This window comes from Vanessa atalanta, chromosome 22 (assembly GCF_905147765.1).
Source record: "Vanessa atalanta chromosome 22, ilVanAtal1.2, whole genome shotgun sequence".
NCBI lineage: Eukaryota > Metazoa > Arthropoda > Insecta > Lepidoptera > Nymphalidae > Vanessa > Vanessa atalanta.
Window position 1 is genome coordinate 8,926,618 of NC_061892.1, and position 15,703 is coordinate 8,942,320.

At 33.0% G+C, this 15,703-nt stretch overlaps 1 protein-coding gene across 1 annotated transcript; it reads left to right on the forward strand.

Annotated features, from left to right (window-relative positions):
* The first annotated feature begins 1,210 nt into the window (after window positions 1–1,210).
* Window positions 1,211–15,338, forward strand: LOC125072828 (inner centromere protein). Its single transcript, XM_047683533.1, has 21 exons — window positions 1,211–1,357; window positions 1,522–1,645; window positions 2,371–2,573; window positions 3,158–3,278; window positions 3,643–3,771; window positions 3,941–4,057; window positions 4,358–4,461; window positions 4,623–4,686; window positions 4,801–4,861; window positions 5,293–5,668; window positions 6,071–6,176; window positions 6,468–6,573; window positions 7,088–7,172; window positions 7,318–7,425; window positions 9,541–9,725; window positions 11,145–11,298; window positions 11,464–11,603; window positions 12,095–12,195; window positions 12,557–12,684; window positions 13,068–13,258; window positions 13,584–15,338. The coding sequence occupies exons 1-20, from the start codon at window positions 1,277–1,279 to the stop codon at window positions 13,254–13,256; spliced, it is 2,682 nt and encodes an 893-aa protein (XP_047539489.1). The 5' UTR covers window positions 1,211–1,276; the 3' UTR covers window positions 13,257–13,258; window positions 13,584–15,338.
* The last annotated feature ends 365 nt before the right edge of the window (window positions 15,339–15,703 follow it).

The window sequence follows — 15,703 nt, forward strand, 5'->3', positions numbered from 1 at the left end:
GAATCCAGTGACAAATGATAATTAATCTAAATCTAGTATGTGTACCACAAGACTCGCGTTAATTCAAAAGATTTTTTAGGAATTTCCAAACCTATGGCAGGTTTTGTTTTGATTGAAGTGTTACTCATCTACATATGTAACCGTCTAACCTTGTTTAAATGAAATCTTTTTTGCCATATAATACACTTTAGTTCAGTTCGAAGTTTATCGATAGCAATTTACTTTGAATTTCTTACGATTTGTATAAAAAAAATAAAAATAGTTTCTTTTACAGCCGTAGTACCGCTCTCTAACCGGCCAGTAATTATTCGCTCTCTAAAATTAATTCTTTGCTAAATTCTAACAATTTAGTAAATTGCATACAAGAATTCTCTTTATTTTTCTGCACATATACAACTGGAGCTCTATAAAATGAGACCATAAGCGGCAGCTATCGTCCCATAATCACTGGAACAAAAATCGGCGTAACCTATTAATATATCAGATGTATTTATTTGTAACAAAAAAAAAATGTAATACAATAATGTAATTCTTCCTATATACATTCTATAAAGCATAAAATAGCAAGTTAGTCGCCAAACTTTACCGAAAAGTCGCCGACTAGACCGAACATCTTTAATGATAATACCTATATTTTTCGTGTTGCGTGAATTAATCTTAATTCTCAAACATTATTGGTAAAAATATGAGACTCTCGGCTATATAAATAAACATACATATATAAGTGAACATCTACATAATTATACATACTAAATTGTTTTCGAAACATAATAACACAAGCATAATACATGTCAAACGGTTACTTTTAGTTTGGATTAGTTATTATAGTTTACAGATACATTAACTAAAATAAGCCTATATAATCAAACAAAATTGAAATCAAGGAATATAATATGACAAAATAAAAATAAACAATATTTTTTTTGTATAAAGTGACATCTATCGGATTACCTTTAAATTAATTTCATCTTGAAAATGTAAGTTTAATTTAATATTCAAACAAAATGTTATTCATTCCATTAAAAAGAACAGTGTTTTGATATTTATTCCATCTATTACATTTTAATTTTTATTTTAAAGTAACAGTTTAATCGAGTGTAACAATATTTTATCTGTCGTTTCAATGAACGCAACCAAAGCCAACATTTACAATGTATTGGTTGTGTTGTGTTGGTACATATGTTTTTCAATTTCAAACGGTTTTCGATTGTGTAGTGTTTTAGAGCGTTTGTCAAATTTATAAAACTTTTATGAAAGTGAAGTCCTTTTTCCAATTATGTCAATTTTTAATGAATTGCTCCCCAAAATCTGTGAAATATCGAATGCTTTTACAAAAAACTTTAATGATGATCTTAAGGTAATACAGTTACAATGTTCAATTTTAATCATAAATACGAATATCCTACAGCTTGAAATTTTATTGCCGCGAGATTTTTTGTTCAATTAATTATGATATCCAGTGCATAAGTGTGTTAAAAAGTGTAATTCGTGTTTAAATGAGTGCCATAAATTCGTTTCCAGGCCGCGTTCCTGTGTTTTGATAAGTTTGAAGAAGAATTTCAAAATGGCAAAAGCAGAACGCGGGACAAGACTCAAAAAGATAAAAGCGCTTTAACAACCCTTCAGAGTATAAATGAAGACGATGGTACGTATTACATATCTATATTATATTGATATTATTAAACTTAAACTTTTGAAATTGTAATATATATTTTATATTTATAAAATAACATATGTCCTAATCTTAATCTTTCGAAATTCATCAGATTTTAACGTTCTAGTAAACGTATGTTTTTAAATATTTTTTTTTCTTTATTACAACCGTATTCAATCCCTTAATAGTTTTATTAAAGAATCTACGAAACAAATTGTAATAATGTGAATCTAATAAACAAAATAAATATATTTGCATTGTAGATGTAATTGTTATTCTTTATGAATAAGGTAAGGGAGGAAGAAAAGCATTATCAAGGTCGAAAATAACTACAATTCTAGACAATACATTAACTAAATAAAAAATAAGCAATAAAAAAACAGCAGACAGACAGTTAAATCCTACCATCTACAAGAAACTATTTTTTATAATAATATCACATTGCATTAAAAAAAATACATATCCATAAAATAATGAGAACTATTCAGTTGAATTAATGTCAATTTTAGTTAGTTATTATTATATTTTTGTTTCAATAAAATAACAATCTCAGCAACAAATATAATTAAAAATTAGCTTAAAATATTCTTTAGTTAATGATTAATTATCTGTATGGAGTCTAATTCATACTGCCTTATTAAAAATTAATAATGTGTAAAAAATAAAAAAATATGTTGAATATAGAGAAATTTTTACTACTACTACTACTTGTTTAGATGATTCAGTCAAGACAATAGAAGAAAAATCAAAACGATCCAGCTCTAAATCAAACGATGATCGTACATCAACGGAAAGTATTGAACGTAGAGGCTCCAAGAAACGTAGCAAAAATGAAGTGGATGGTATGGAGAGCCCCGAACAAGATAAACGACAGAAAAGAAATGCATCAGTTAAAGCACAGAGCATTATTAGCAAACAGGTTTGAAACAAATTTTATTAATATTATTTTTACTAAGTACCATATATAAATAAAAATGTTCCCCTTCTCTAATGGGGCCCTAAAGGCACTTTTGAATAAAAACTCAATAGTTCTTAGTTCTATTCTCAAATGCTGTTTACACCTTTCAAAAGATATATCACATTGAATATTACCTATATCAGTTGGTACTTTTATGTGTTTAGTGACAAGTTGATGGTGTAACTATTTCGTTAAATAAATAAATGCTCTTACAAATCCTGCTCGTATATAGTTAAATTTATACATCCTGTATGGAAATCAAGGAAAAGTAACCCCAAACTTTATCTTTGATAGCTTAAACACTTGTCTATTTGGTGATGCTTTTTAAATAATTATATCATAGAAATAAATACACTAGGATTTGTAGAAAAAAAAGAGTGTATCCCTTCCCCTATGTGTAAAATAAATAAAATAACCTATTTTAATAGATATGTGCACCAATATTTCTTGCACAATTTTTTGATTTACTTAACATATTGTTAGATTTAGTGTTGATTTTCTTACATTTGCATTTGCAAAATTAAACTTACTAAATGTTTTAACAGGTGAATGTAAACCTCACTCAGAAACTTCGTAGAGAAGACTCCAATGAGAAATCCGGTAGAAGCCGTCGTCGGGGGAAAGAGGATGACAAGGAAAATGCAGAACCCATTCCACTTGTACAAGGTAATTTATAATATCTCCCTCTTTGTCTTGTGTGGATATAAGGCCACACGCGTGTTTTTGGTTGTTCTCTTTGAAATCATCAATTTAAAAAACAAAAATACTTTATGCAAGTAGACTCTTAAATACTTTTGAGTCATTAAATGTAAAAGTACCACTCAAAAACATAAAAAGTATTTTGAAAATGACATCTACAAGCATATGGAATTGATCAAATGGAAAACACCTCTTTAATTTGACTCATCGCAAATAACTCTGTTGGTTTAAACTCTTCCTGGTTGAGTCAGATTTGCTGTATCATTGGATTATGAGTGAATTACATATTTAATGCATATGTAATTATAGAATCTCATGTCAAATTTTACAGTCAAACAGGAGAAGATCTCCCTGCCACCCGAGCCGATGGACCTGGAATGTTTGCCGCTGAATGTCGAAGTGAAACGAGAAGTGGACAAGGACGAGTTGGCCATGCCGCCGCCCTTCGCGCCCGTCCCCAGTTAGTGGAATTATAACTTTTTATAACTCAGAAACTTCGATTGCATGGTTACGTTTGTAATGACTAGTGCTGCCGTACGCACTAACGAGGAGGACTGATTTCTATATTGGCATATGCTATGAATGCCTTTATTGTTAACTGAATAAATACAACTAATAAAATATTCTAGAACCACGTAAAGCTGTACCTAAAGAAAAACCAGAGGAGGTCCCAGAAGAAGAAACTTCAGGAAGACGAAGAACTACGCGAACAAGGAAACAGACTGACACATTGCCTTCACAACCTGGTTAGTTAGTTATATATAATTATGAGACTAACAGACATGCATCTCCACTCGCTGCAAACATTATGAAGTATTTTTATCATGTTGTTATTTTGGAAGTACATGTTTATAAGGTTAAAAATGTCTTAAAGTGATAAAATTGTTTGGTTCATCCATATATATATATTTTTTTATTTTATCTTTCAAAAGATAATTTATAAAATTAATGTTCTTTAGAGTTAGTTAATAGTAGTAGTTATAATTAGTAATAAAGCTTCGGGGGTGTTTATTGGCATATTGCTTAATGTATTATTCGTTTTCTAGCATCAAACAGATCAACGCGAGCAAGCTCCCGGTCGGCAAAACAGACCGACACCGAAGAGACTCAGCCCGCGGAAGCTAGACCGAAACGCACCAGAGCTAAAAAAGTATATATATCTCATCGTAATTTTAAATAGAACAGACGGGCCACTAGACCATTGATGGTCAAATTATGTACAAAAATTAAAGAGTTTTGTTTAGTAGTTTCCACATAAATGTGTATGTACGAAACCATCCCTGGTACTATATATGTATATTATTTTTGTAGGCCGCTGAGCCAACAGCTGCTGACACTGAAAAAGAAATTGAAACTCCAGTACAAAATGAAACAGGTGAGTAGATTATTTATTGTAAATATAACAATCATTTATTCGAAATAAATATAATCATACAAAAAATCTGTTTTCAAAAAAAAAAAGTCTGTTACTTTATTCTATAATTTTCAGTTACAGCTTCTCCAGCTGAAAAACCAAGGACGAAACGCACTCGACGAATCCAAAAGCCTGCGTGAGTATAGACTGACATTCCATCGAGCATTTTGTTCTGTTGTCTGAATGCCATCTGCATGTGTAATATCAGCTTGAAGGACATTTACAAATGCATATTGTCAATGTGATTCTGTTTTGCGCGGGATTTATCATCCGTATCACTTTTAATATTCTTTAAAAGTGAGTTCAAGTGTGTGAAATTATCCAGAATATATCAATGTTAATTTGATTACACACTATCTTAATAGTAACATAAACAGTCTGAAAATTTATCACAACTCGGGAAATACTTACTCTCTTCTTGGGAGAAGTTTTGGAGCTAATTCCATCATGCTGCTTCTTTGTTTGGGTCATGGGTTTGTGACCAAAATTTTCATGTTGAAAGAGCCAGTAGATATTATTAAACTTGCTCATCGAGCATCCTAATAATCAAAATATAATTACTTTCAGTGAAAAAGAAACTGAAAAGATTGAAGAAGCGCAACCTCAACCAGAAATAATATCTCCAAAGGAAGAAAGGATATCACAGCCGGAAGTCCATTCGCCCGTACTGCCAATGATCAAGAAGACAAATGACACAAAACTTAAATTACAAGAGAACCTAATCAAAAAAGTACAAAATGAAACTACACATAAACATACAAATGAAATAAATAAAAAAGATACAGAGTCCGCTAGTGATGAAACAGATAACATAAATTTGGATAAAACGAAAGTAATCAGTGTAGCGATGAATGCGACGGTTGTGATATCCAATGACATGGATAAAACTGTTGTTCTTCCCAATGGTGTTTATAACCATGCACCGGTTACACCCAAAAATGTGGTGAGTGATAGATATTTTTGTCTATACAAATAAACATGAATGTCTTTTCTTTAATGTTATTCATCTGATAGTGATGAAGCAATCTGGTTGGGATGTTAAAAAGTTATTGAATTATTTCTATTTTTTTTTTTTATAAATAATCTGTAACAGATTACAGCCTAAAAGTTAAAAGTATTTACAATCCTGTGCCTTGGGAGGGTGTCTTGTCTTCTTCTCTCAAGTGAGGGAACAGTGTGCACCTTTGTTCGCATACAATAATATGTATTGTGCAGTTAAATAGAATTATCCTAAACTTACAATTAAATTCATTAAAAGTTTATTAATTACATTTACAACACCATCTCCAAAGAGTACTTTTTTACTATGACTAATATTTGATACCTAATTTATTATTTATTCCAGGGTCAAATGAACGAAACAGTTGTGTTGGAAACATGTAATACGACGGTTGTTTTGGACAAACCACAAACAAATGCAATAATGGATTCCACAGTTGTCATCGATAAAGGTAATCAATTGCAATACGTGCAATCTGAGCCTGAAACTAGACCTTCTAAGATATTTATGGTTCTTACACATTATCTTAACTAAGCCCAAGTTGATAATCGATATTTACATCTCTAGCCAAAGTTAACAATCCTCCGTAAAAGTTAAAACGAAAAGAGGCAAAGAATAAAAATATTAATATTAATATGACTTAGTTACAAATTGTTAATTGCAAAACTCTTCAAATTTTAATTATTTTTCCAAATTTGAAATAAGTCCTAACTACACAATGACATGTATGTAATATTTACAGATCCAAAAGTAACAAATGTAACGGAAGATAACTCGTTGTTAACTGACGACAGTGACAGTATAGAAGTCCAGACCCCACCTAAAATACCACCATTGCCGCAACCCACGTGAGTATTATATACAAGAATATATAATATCTATATGTTATACTAGTTAGTGTTAATGTAGTAGTCGTACACGGCTTTACTCACGATTTAGGGGTAAGTCGTCAAGTGTTGAGAATAAAAAATAGTTCAAGTCCTTGGGGTTCATATTTCAACAAATTTAGTTAAACGGTTTGGTCGTGAAAGCGTAACAGACGGACAAACTAAGATACTTTCTTACTTTCGCATATATAATATTAGTATAGATGTGGCTTCGAAATGAGGATCTCAACCAGGTCAAGTCGATTCAAACTACTTAGTTTTCGTGCGTTAATATAAAAAATAAACATTATGAGGAAACCTCAACGAGATCAGTGTGGTAGAGTAAGTTCCAAAAACTTCCTCACAAAGAGATACGAGCCTAATCAAGCTGCAAGAAAGTTACTGCTGGTTATTTTATGTATAAATTATACAATGAAGTATAAGTAGTTTCTCAAAAAATTAGAATTATTAATTAAGCTTGTGTGTCAAATATCAGGTCAGCTGTTAAAGAAAAAGTGCAGCAGTTTGAAGAACTGGCTACCAGAGTGACCAGAACGAAGACGAGAGCTATGGCTAAAAAGGTATGATAAGTTCAATTGACTCAATATATGAAGTTGTTAACCCAATAATATTTTATCGGACCTGGGAATTGAATTGAATTATATAAATAATTATATAAATAAGCTAAGAATTTAAAAAGGCTTATAATTATTTTTTTTTTTTCAGGAGGAAACTACAGAGCAAACACCTCCAGACAAAGTATCCAAAGTTATTCTCTCAACTGAGACATTGACTAAGATGAACAGTATGATCTTCAATGGGAAAGTAACACAAGTAAGCTATTTATTGTACAGTTATATTAAAGTAGAGTATTTCTTTGTAACAAGTATGTACATTGTATGACAAGTCTATTGACATAATAACAGACTGTACCAAAGTTTGAGATGGTCTCTTAGCAAGATCTTTGAAAAGTTATTACTAAATCAAATGCTAGTACATTTTAACAATAACAAGTTGCTACACAAGAAACAATTTGGATTTACAAGGGGTCGCTCGACAACTGACGCTGGTGTTGAGCTCGTTAAAAATATTTACAGGGCCTGGGAGGAGTCACAGGATGCCTTAGGGATATTTTGTGATTTATCTAAGGCCTTTGATTGTGTGCAACATGAAACTTTGGTCAGGAAGCTACGTCATTATGGAATTAGGGACACTGCACTCAGTCTTCTGATTTCGTATCTGAGCAATCGCATTCAGAGGGTTGATGTAAATGGAAAGAGATCTCCCGGGTCTCCAGTTACTGTGGGGGTCCCTCAAGGATCAATTCTTGGACCATTTCTCTTCCTTGTTTATATAAATGACCTGCCACATCTCCTAGGTGATAAACTCGAGATAGTATTGTTTGCTGATGATACTTCTTTAATTTTTAAAATAAAAAGACGTCTTTCATTATATGACGATGTGAACAATACTCTCTCTGAAATAGTAAATTGGTTTAGTGTTAATAATTTAATGTTAAATAGTAAAAAGACTAAATGTATTAAATTCACTACTCCCAATGTAAGATGTGTCAAAACGAGTGTACGTTTAAACGGGGAAGCATTAGATGTTTTAGAATCTACAGAGTTCCTTGGTATGACAATAGACTCTAAGCTCCAATGGGGCCCCCATATAAATAAATTGGCGAATAGACTTAGACCTATGCGGTAAAAAAAAAATTAGACTTTTGACTGATGTGGATACGGCACGCCTTGTGTACTTCAGTTATTTCCATAGTATAATGTCGTATGGCATCCTACTCTGGGGTAATGCAGCTGACATTAATACTATTTTTGTACTGCAGAAGAGGGCTATTCGTGCAATTTATAACCTGGTCCCAAAAGATTCGTTAAGAGGTAAATTTAAAGAAATTAAAATAATGACTGTCGCTTCTCAATTTGTTTTTGATAATGTTATGTATGTACGCAAAAACATAAATGATTTTCCCAGAAATTGTGACGTACATTCTATTAACACTAGGAACAAGAATAAACTTTACTAAAATTTTAATAAACGTTACTCCAAGTACCCGATTACACAGGGTTAGTAACTCTTTTTTGGGGCAAGGTATACGTTTTTACAACAGGATCCCAGAAAACGTTCAAAATTATTCAATTATAAAATTCAAAAGAGTCGTTAAAGAGCGTTTGTGTGCTAAAGGATATTACAACACTAATGACTTTTTAGTTGACTGCACACCTTGGGAATGAAATGATCGCCTCCAGGCTGTTTCAAACAACTAAAATATACTTATTATTGTACCTACATGGAAAATGGTTAAAAAAAATGAAAAAAAAATATATCCCGCTGAGTTTCTTTCGCCGGTTCTTCTCAGGTCCGAGGTGCTAAATTCCGAACCGGTGGTAGATTTTTGACAATCAATAAGCAAGTGCAAACACTTCTATATTGAATAAAGATTTTTGACTTTGACTTTGTAATAAACATATGGCATACGTCAACTGCAACTGACTACATACTCTAGATCATTTACTCACGAAGGAATTATTATCGTGCATTAGTAAGAGTGACGCTCTTACTTACAAGATATCTTAGTGTGCGTGAGTCGACTAAGAGTACAGACGGCAAAAGAATACAAATTAGATTATATTTGCTAAGTATATTTCAATACAGTTTATTTCACGAGTGTGGACTCTTCCTGAGCATTTCTGGATAGCAGATGCAATAACTTGCTGCTGTCCCAGTCCGGGATTTGCACCTATTCTTGGGATCTGCATGTTATAACCGTATAAATAAATAATATTCAATAGATGAGCGTGAGATGTACGCTAGGCACTTTGGAAATCTCTTTTTTTCAAACATGTATTCGACATTCCGTGGAATACCAACCAGGGCAGATCCTTGTTTGCCTCTCCCTAATTGGAGAGTTGATATTCTATATAAACGTTCCAGATATCGAGTTCTGCAACGAAGCCACGTGCAAACGTAATGTCTTCAACCAAAATTCCGTCATCGACTTCGAAACTAAGTGCTATCAATAGAGCCAGAGAAGCAGAAGAGACCCAGAAGAAAGAAAAGGAGGATGCCAGAAGTAAAAAAGAAGCACTTCTGGAAGCAAAGAGAGAGTTGCAGAAAAAGTGAGTATTTTTTTATCATAAAGTCAGACTGCTTGTCATATAAAATATTGTATGCTTTCATATGTATAGATGTAGTGAATAATCCTTTCCTTTCGTATTTTCTCGGAAATGTTCGTTTTTGTCTTACTACTTCACTCGCACTCAGTACCCATCGAGACAACGTAGGGAACGGTCGCATTGCAAGAGGAAGTATCTATATAGAGTAGTTAATACCACAGAAATATTTTGTTGATATTTATGTTAGATTTTGTGATGAACTTCATGGACTCGTGTATTAATGCAGGCCACCTATATTTTGATATACTTTTTACATTTCACTCTTGTCTGTCATTTTTGTAAATAATAAGCATTGATTTTATTCGATCCACATTAACAAATCATATTTATTTATATTAATTTCTCTGCTGGTATGTTTTTTTTTATGTTGAGGTGTCTTTTTTGTTATGTCATAGTATTTTTAATTAATTACAAAAATTTATTGTTATAAAAAGATCTGCAAAATCCTACTGTAGTTTTGACTTATAGTTAGACTTTTGGGGTTCCAATCCTTATAGAATCATTAGACCATCTCAACCGGAATTTGGTTTTTATCAGTGCGTTTTATTGAAATAAAACGTCATCGGTAACTAGTTATATTTTTGTTTACCTAACGAATTCTTTATATGATAGAATCGTGGTGGTTTTAACATCTCATTGTAATATACGTCAAACGGGCACTTTGACATTTGACATTGATAAATAAAGTATGCGATTTATTTGATACCTACACGTAATTTAATAATACAGTAATTCATAGACACATCGGCACCATTCGGGTGTTATCGTTGTTCCGAGTTTTGCCGATACAAAAGGATTATACACTACATCTGTACATTATTTTAATTTCAATGTAGACGCGTAAATATGAATAGGATTTAATTAATATTACATTTGGCCTTGCTCTTCCTCATTCAGGGATTACTTCCCAGGAGGTTAACCCATAGTAATAACGCAACCCAAATATGCAAGTTTATCTGAGTAGGTACCCATTCATCATTTATTGTACTGCCAAACAGAAACATTCTTTAACGCTATGTTTCGGTTTGTGAGTTAATAACTACAGGGGCAAGGAACATAACATCTCAGTTCCGAGGTCGATAGCGCATTGGTGACGTAAGAGATGGTTATTATTTCTTACAGCGCCAATATCTATGAGTGGTGGTGCCCATACATACCATCAGGTGAAACCTTCGTCCATTCGCGTAGAAATAAAAAAAAGTTTTAAATAAACCTTGATCAATTTACATCGAAATGGCTATGAATGGGAAGTGACAACTGTTTTTTTCAATCATATAAAATAAACTAATATTAATTGACAAAGTTCTAAATAAATGTTGACTTAATTATGCGTAATATGTAATCGTGTGCCTTCCGTGTCAGGCGGCGCGAGGAGAAGATGGCGGCGGCGGCGGCGGCGCGCGGCGCGGCCGAGCGCGAGCGGCGCGCGCTGCTGCAGGCCGCCGCGCGCGAGCGCCAGGAGAAGCAGGCGCACGCCGACCTGGGCAAGCTGGAGCGCCAGCGGGAGGCCGAGCGGGTACCCACACTTAGTACACGTCTGCGCTGTACACATATTAACCCGAGACACGGACGACGTGTCTTTATTCAAAAACAATATAACATGTCAAAAACACATACAATATTATGACTTAAAAACTTTACTACAAGTTTTTTAATAAAAGCAATTGCCATTTTTTCACAGAAAAAACACGAGCTAGCACGTAAAGTAGCTGAAACGGAGGAGAGACGGAGAGCCGAGGAGCAAGCGAGACAGCAACGGCTCGCTGATGAGCAGAAACGGGCGGAAGCTGCGAGAAAAAAGCAATTAGAAGAAGCGGAGGCGTAAGAATTTACAGATTTTTTTTTTTTAATGAAATATAAGATTCTTATCCAATTCAAAAAGGTCATGCCTTATATAGCCCAATTTTTTCTGTGTCACAAAATGTGAGCTTTATTTAATTAAATATTCATTAATTATCAAGTCAAATTCTTTCTCATAGCCAGCAAATTGAAATCGCTAAAATTGCACCACAATGACTTTCTTATAAGATGAGTCGACCACGACTTAAACTTCAGTAATCATTTCATGCAATTCTACAGTTAAGATAAGATAGCTAAGTGAAATTTGTAAGATGTAGTCGAAAAAATATATTTCGGTTATTTTTATTTATATATTTATCTTCCTCCCTGGAAGCAATTTCTGGCTGCAAATATATATAAATATGACACACTATAATCAATATGGTTACCAATATATATTTCTTCACAATACCTTACTTTTCAATAAATAATTCAGCGTACAAAACCTAAAAAGTCAAATGTAAATATTTTAGTATGAAGAAAGAGGCCGCAATAATGGCTAAGGAAATCGAGAGGAGACAAAAGGAGTTCATGGAGAGACAAAAGATGAAACAGAGAATGGACGGAGAAAAAAGTAAGTTCAATGAATAAAAATCATAATTGAACAGTTTTTGTCTAATAATATTAAGCTAGATTAAATATTTACTTTCACTTTTTTAGTTTGAAGATTAAATGAGGCATTGTAATCACTGCCACTTATTTTAGTTCCAATTTCACAGCAACTTATAGTTGTAAAGTATGGTAGGTTAAGGGTCACCCAAAGTTTTGATATTATCATATATAAAAGAATATGACTATTTTCTTGTCGATTAACTACCAAAGTTACGATTATGCAATACATTTTATATATATTTTACTGTAATATAAGATATTGTACACTAAGTATCTAAAAATTCTCTTTGGTTTGCATAATAACGAAAGTTATCTTTCCGCAGTCCTGACACCACTAAAAAGCGCACCGGCTCTGGATCCCGTATACATGGCTGACGGGTTCCAATACCTCAACTCTGATGAAGACGAAGAGCCCCCAGAACGACCTGCACCCATCTGGTCTACATCAAAGGTACATTTACTATTTTGACATAGTATTTATTGTTTCATAAAATAGAAATTTAATGCAATACGATGTAAAGCCCGTAGGATGTCCTATTGCTGGGCTAACTTAGATCTCCTCATTCATTTGATTCAACCACGCGGCTCCGACGCGCTTTGGTGACTACACAAGTGGCAAAATTTTCCTCACCGCCGAGCACGAGATGAATTATAAACACAAATTATTATGGAAATCCAGTGCTTGCCTGGGCGTAACCCGCAGTCATCGGTTACGATGCATGAATTCTAACCACTTAGCCATCTCGGCTCATTCGGCGAAATACAACACTAATCTGTTATTTATTTTCCTGAAATATTACAAAAGCAATAATTAAAAATTGCCCTTCGATGCAGGCCCGCCGTCAACAGCTCATAATCCAGGCGCGCATCGCCAGCCGGCACGTGGACAGGCTGTTCTCTGTCCGCGCGCACACGCCGGACCTTCGCGAGATCTTCCCCGACATCGAGCGCGCCCGCCTCAAGCGCACCTCCTCCGCCGTCTGGCGCAGCCCCGTGCGACCGCTGCCGGCCGTGTGGGAGTGAAGGTGAGCCCAGAGCTCCGAGCGCTGTGATACCGTGGGGGAAGTACAGGCTGATTGTGAGCACGCAGCGCCGTGCTGCTGGTGATCACAATGGGTACCGTTCACAGAGTTGTCTTGCTTATATTTTCTCTTGCAATTACTGAATAAATACAGGTATAAGGGACATAACATCTTAGTCTTAGTTCCAATCTTATTTGGCCCAGTTGCACATCCACCTACCTATATCATAAAGAATAACACAAAACGTAGTAACAAGAGCAGTATTATCTAAAATTTAAATGTTATACGATAAATACTTTGCCATCTTATTATTTCATTTTTGTTTCAGATACTTAGACATATCTACACGAGTCGCTGGCGGCGAACTGTAAATATTCTAATGTAATGTTTATTAACAGTGTTACTGTGTTAATGTAATAAGTGCGATCATGAACTCGACTTGACTGTTGCTGCACCCAATAAACGTATTTAATATTGGTTCTATTTTTATTGTTTACATTTATTTGTTAATTATTATCAACTTTATAATATAATCTACAAGAAATAACTAAGGCAATTATATGTATAGCCTATTCCAACTACTAGGAGTAAAGATATCATTGGACAGGTCATGTAATCTATAGTAATATGGATTCGTGAAAAAATGGCGTATCGAATGTGTTCGAAGTTGATTATCAAAAATTTGTTAGTATTATTAAGGTGGAATTTATTATAAATAAAGATATATTAATCAAGAGCCGTCTGTTAAACATAATATAGCAAACCTGTTAGCTAATCGCATGGAATATGTTAATCTAAGCTTTGTTAATCTTTACTCCTTCGATTGGTCAAAGCTATATAATTGTAATGTGTGGCTTTCGTGTCAAGTGAAATTCGTTTTATGTATACAAACATGAATTACTTTTAAGAAAAGATATCTCGTAGGCTAGCGAGTTGTTTGCCTAATCCAAAAAGTTAAAAAAAATATTGTTACCTACCGTGTTAAGTTTTATCATTATTTGTATTGTCTACGATGATAGTAAAGGCTATGTCGATTAAAGACACGTGATCAGAGTGAAAAGTTTTAGTATTACATTACATACATTTTTCCATCCAAATCTTACATATAAAACTTTGCCCTGTAATTCGAACAAGTTTCTCATAAAAATTTAGACTTATGTTAATGTAATTCATACTAATTTTTTTAATTGGTGTGCAAGGCATTTGGCCTTGCACACCAAACAAAAATTTGCACCCAAAACTGAAAGTATTGATATAATTCTATAACCTATCTTTGAATTAGATGACGATAACACACTACACACGAAAACTTGATCAAAAAATTGATTTCGACCATATAGAATTTTAATATATAGACAAATACATTTATGTTACTATATTTAGGTTATTTAAGGTCTTGATAAGAAATTTAATTTTTGACAAAATTTATTTTAAGTAATTAAAATTTATAAGATGTTGTATCTGACCAGTGGTAAAATAAACACATCTATTAGTACATACAATGTTAAATTTATATATCGTCAACCTGCTTTACAAACAACAATTTTTTTTATTTATTTCCTTAAAATCTCGTAACACAATGAAAAATGTTTACGGCGCTAATATCTATGGCCAGTGGTGACCACTTACCATCAGGTCGCCCATTTAAGCATCTGCCTAACAAAGTTATAAAAAAAGAATATGTTTGCCATCATGTGGTATACTTATTTTAAATTTGATTTTAAGACTTCCACAGGAAAGAACATGTTTTACAGCTTAAATAACTTTATTTATTTTTTTAAATGGTATATATCAGGTGACGGTAGACTAATTTAACACAATCTTTAAAATATGGTACAGGTTAAAAAAGGAATATAACAGAGTATCCTATTTGTTAAGATAACTTCTATCGTCATGATTGATCGATATAGTATATAGTTAAGGACATTTTAATTCCAATGTGACTTAAGAAAATTTAAAAATATTTGCAAACGAATGGTAAAACTGCTTGCGTGTATGTCACGTGCCAAACTTGTATATTTTTTTAAATTAAGACTGCTATGTATTTGAGAGTATCATAGAAATAAAAAATTACACTTAGTAATCAATGTTTTTATTCTACCTGTTTTTTTTTTAAATATAATTTAGGTTTCTTTATAATAAGTAGTCTTTTCAGTAAGTATAATTTACTCAATTTTTATATATATTAAAAAGGCTTTAGCGAAGTCGACTTAATTTTGTCGTCTTTGCGGGCGCGAGTACCCATAATACGCAAACGCAAAATTGGCCCTTTCATATAAGTTTTCGCAAATACGCTAAAACAAATAAATTGATTTTGCATTTATTAGCCAAATTTGTATGTCACCTTGGATTTCAAGTTCAGTGATAATTATTTTTAAAAAATTTAATAATTATTGACAAGGGATATGTTGAGTATTTAAGTATGGAAAAACATCATGTTACATTAAA

What these genes read in the sequence shown, in the direction of transcription:
- LOC125072828 (XM_047683533.1), top strand. Translation starts at nt 1,277, where the DNA reads ATGTCAATTTTTAATGAATTGCTCCCCAAAATCTGTGAAATATCGAAT. An exon ending in GCCCTTCGCGCCCGTCCCCA is followed by an intron (nt 3,772 to 3,940) that starts GTTAGTGGAATT and finishes AAAATATTCTAG; the next exon opens with AACCACGTAAAGCTGTACCT. An exon ending in CGACGAATCCAAAAGCCTGC is followed by an intron (nt 4,862 to 5,292) that starts GTGAGTATAGAC and finishes AATTACTTTCAG; the next exon opens with TGAAAAAGAAACTGAAAAGA.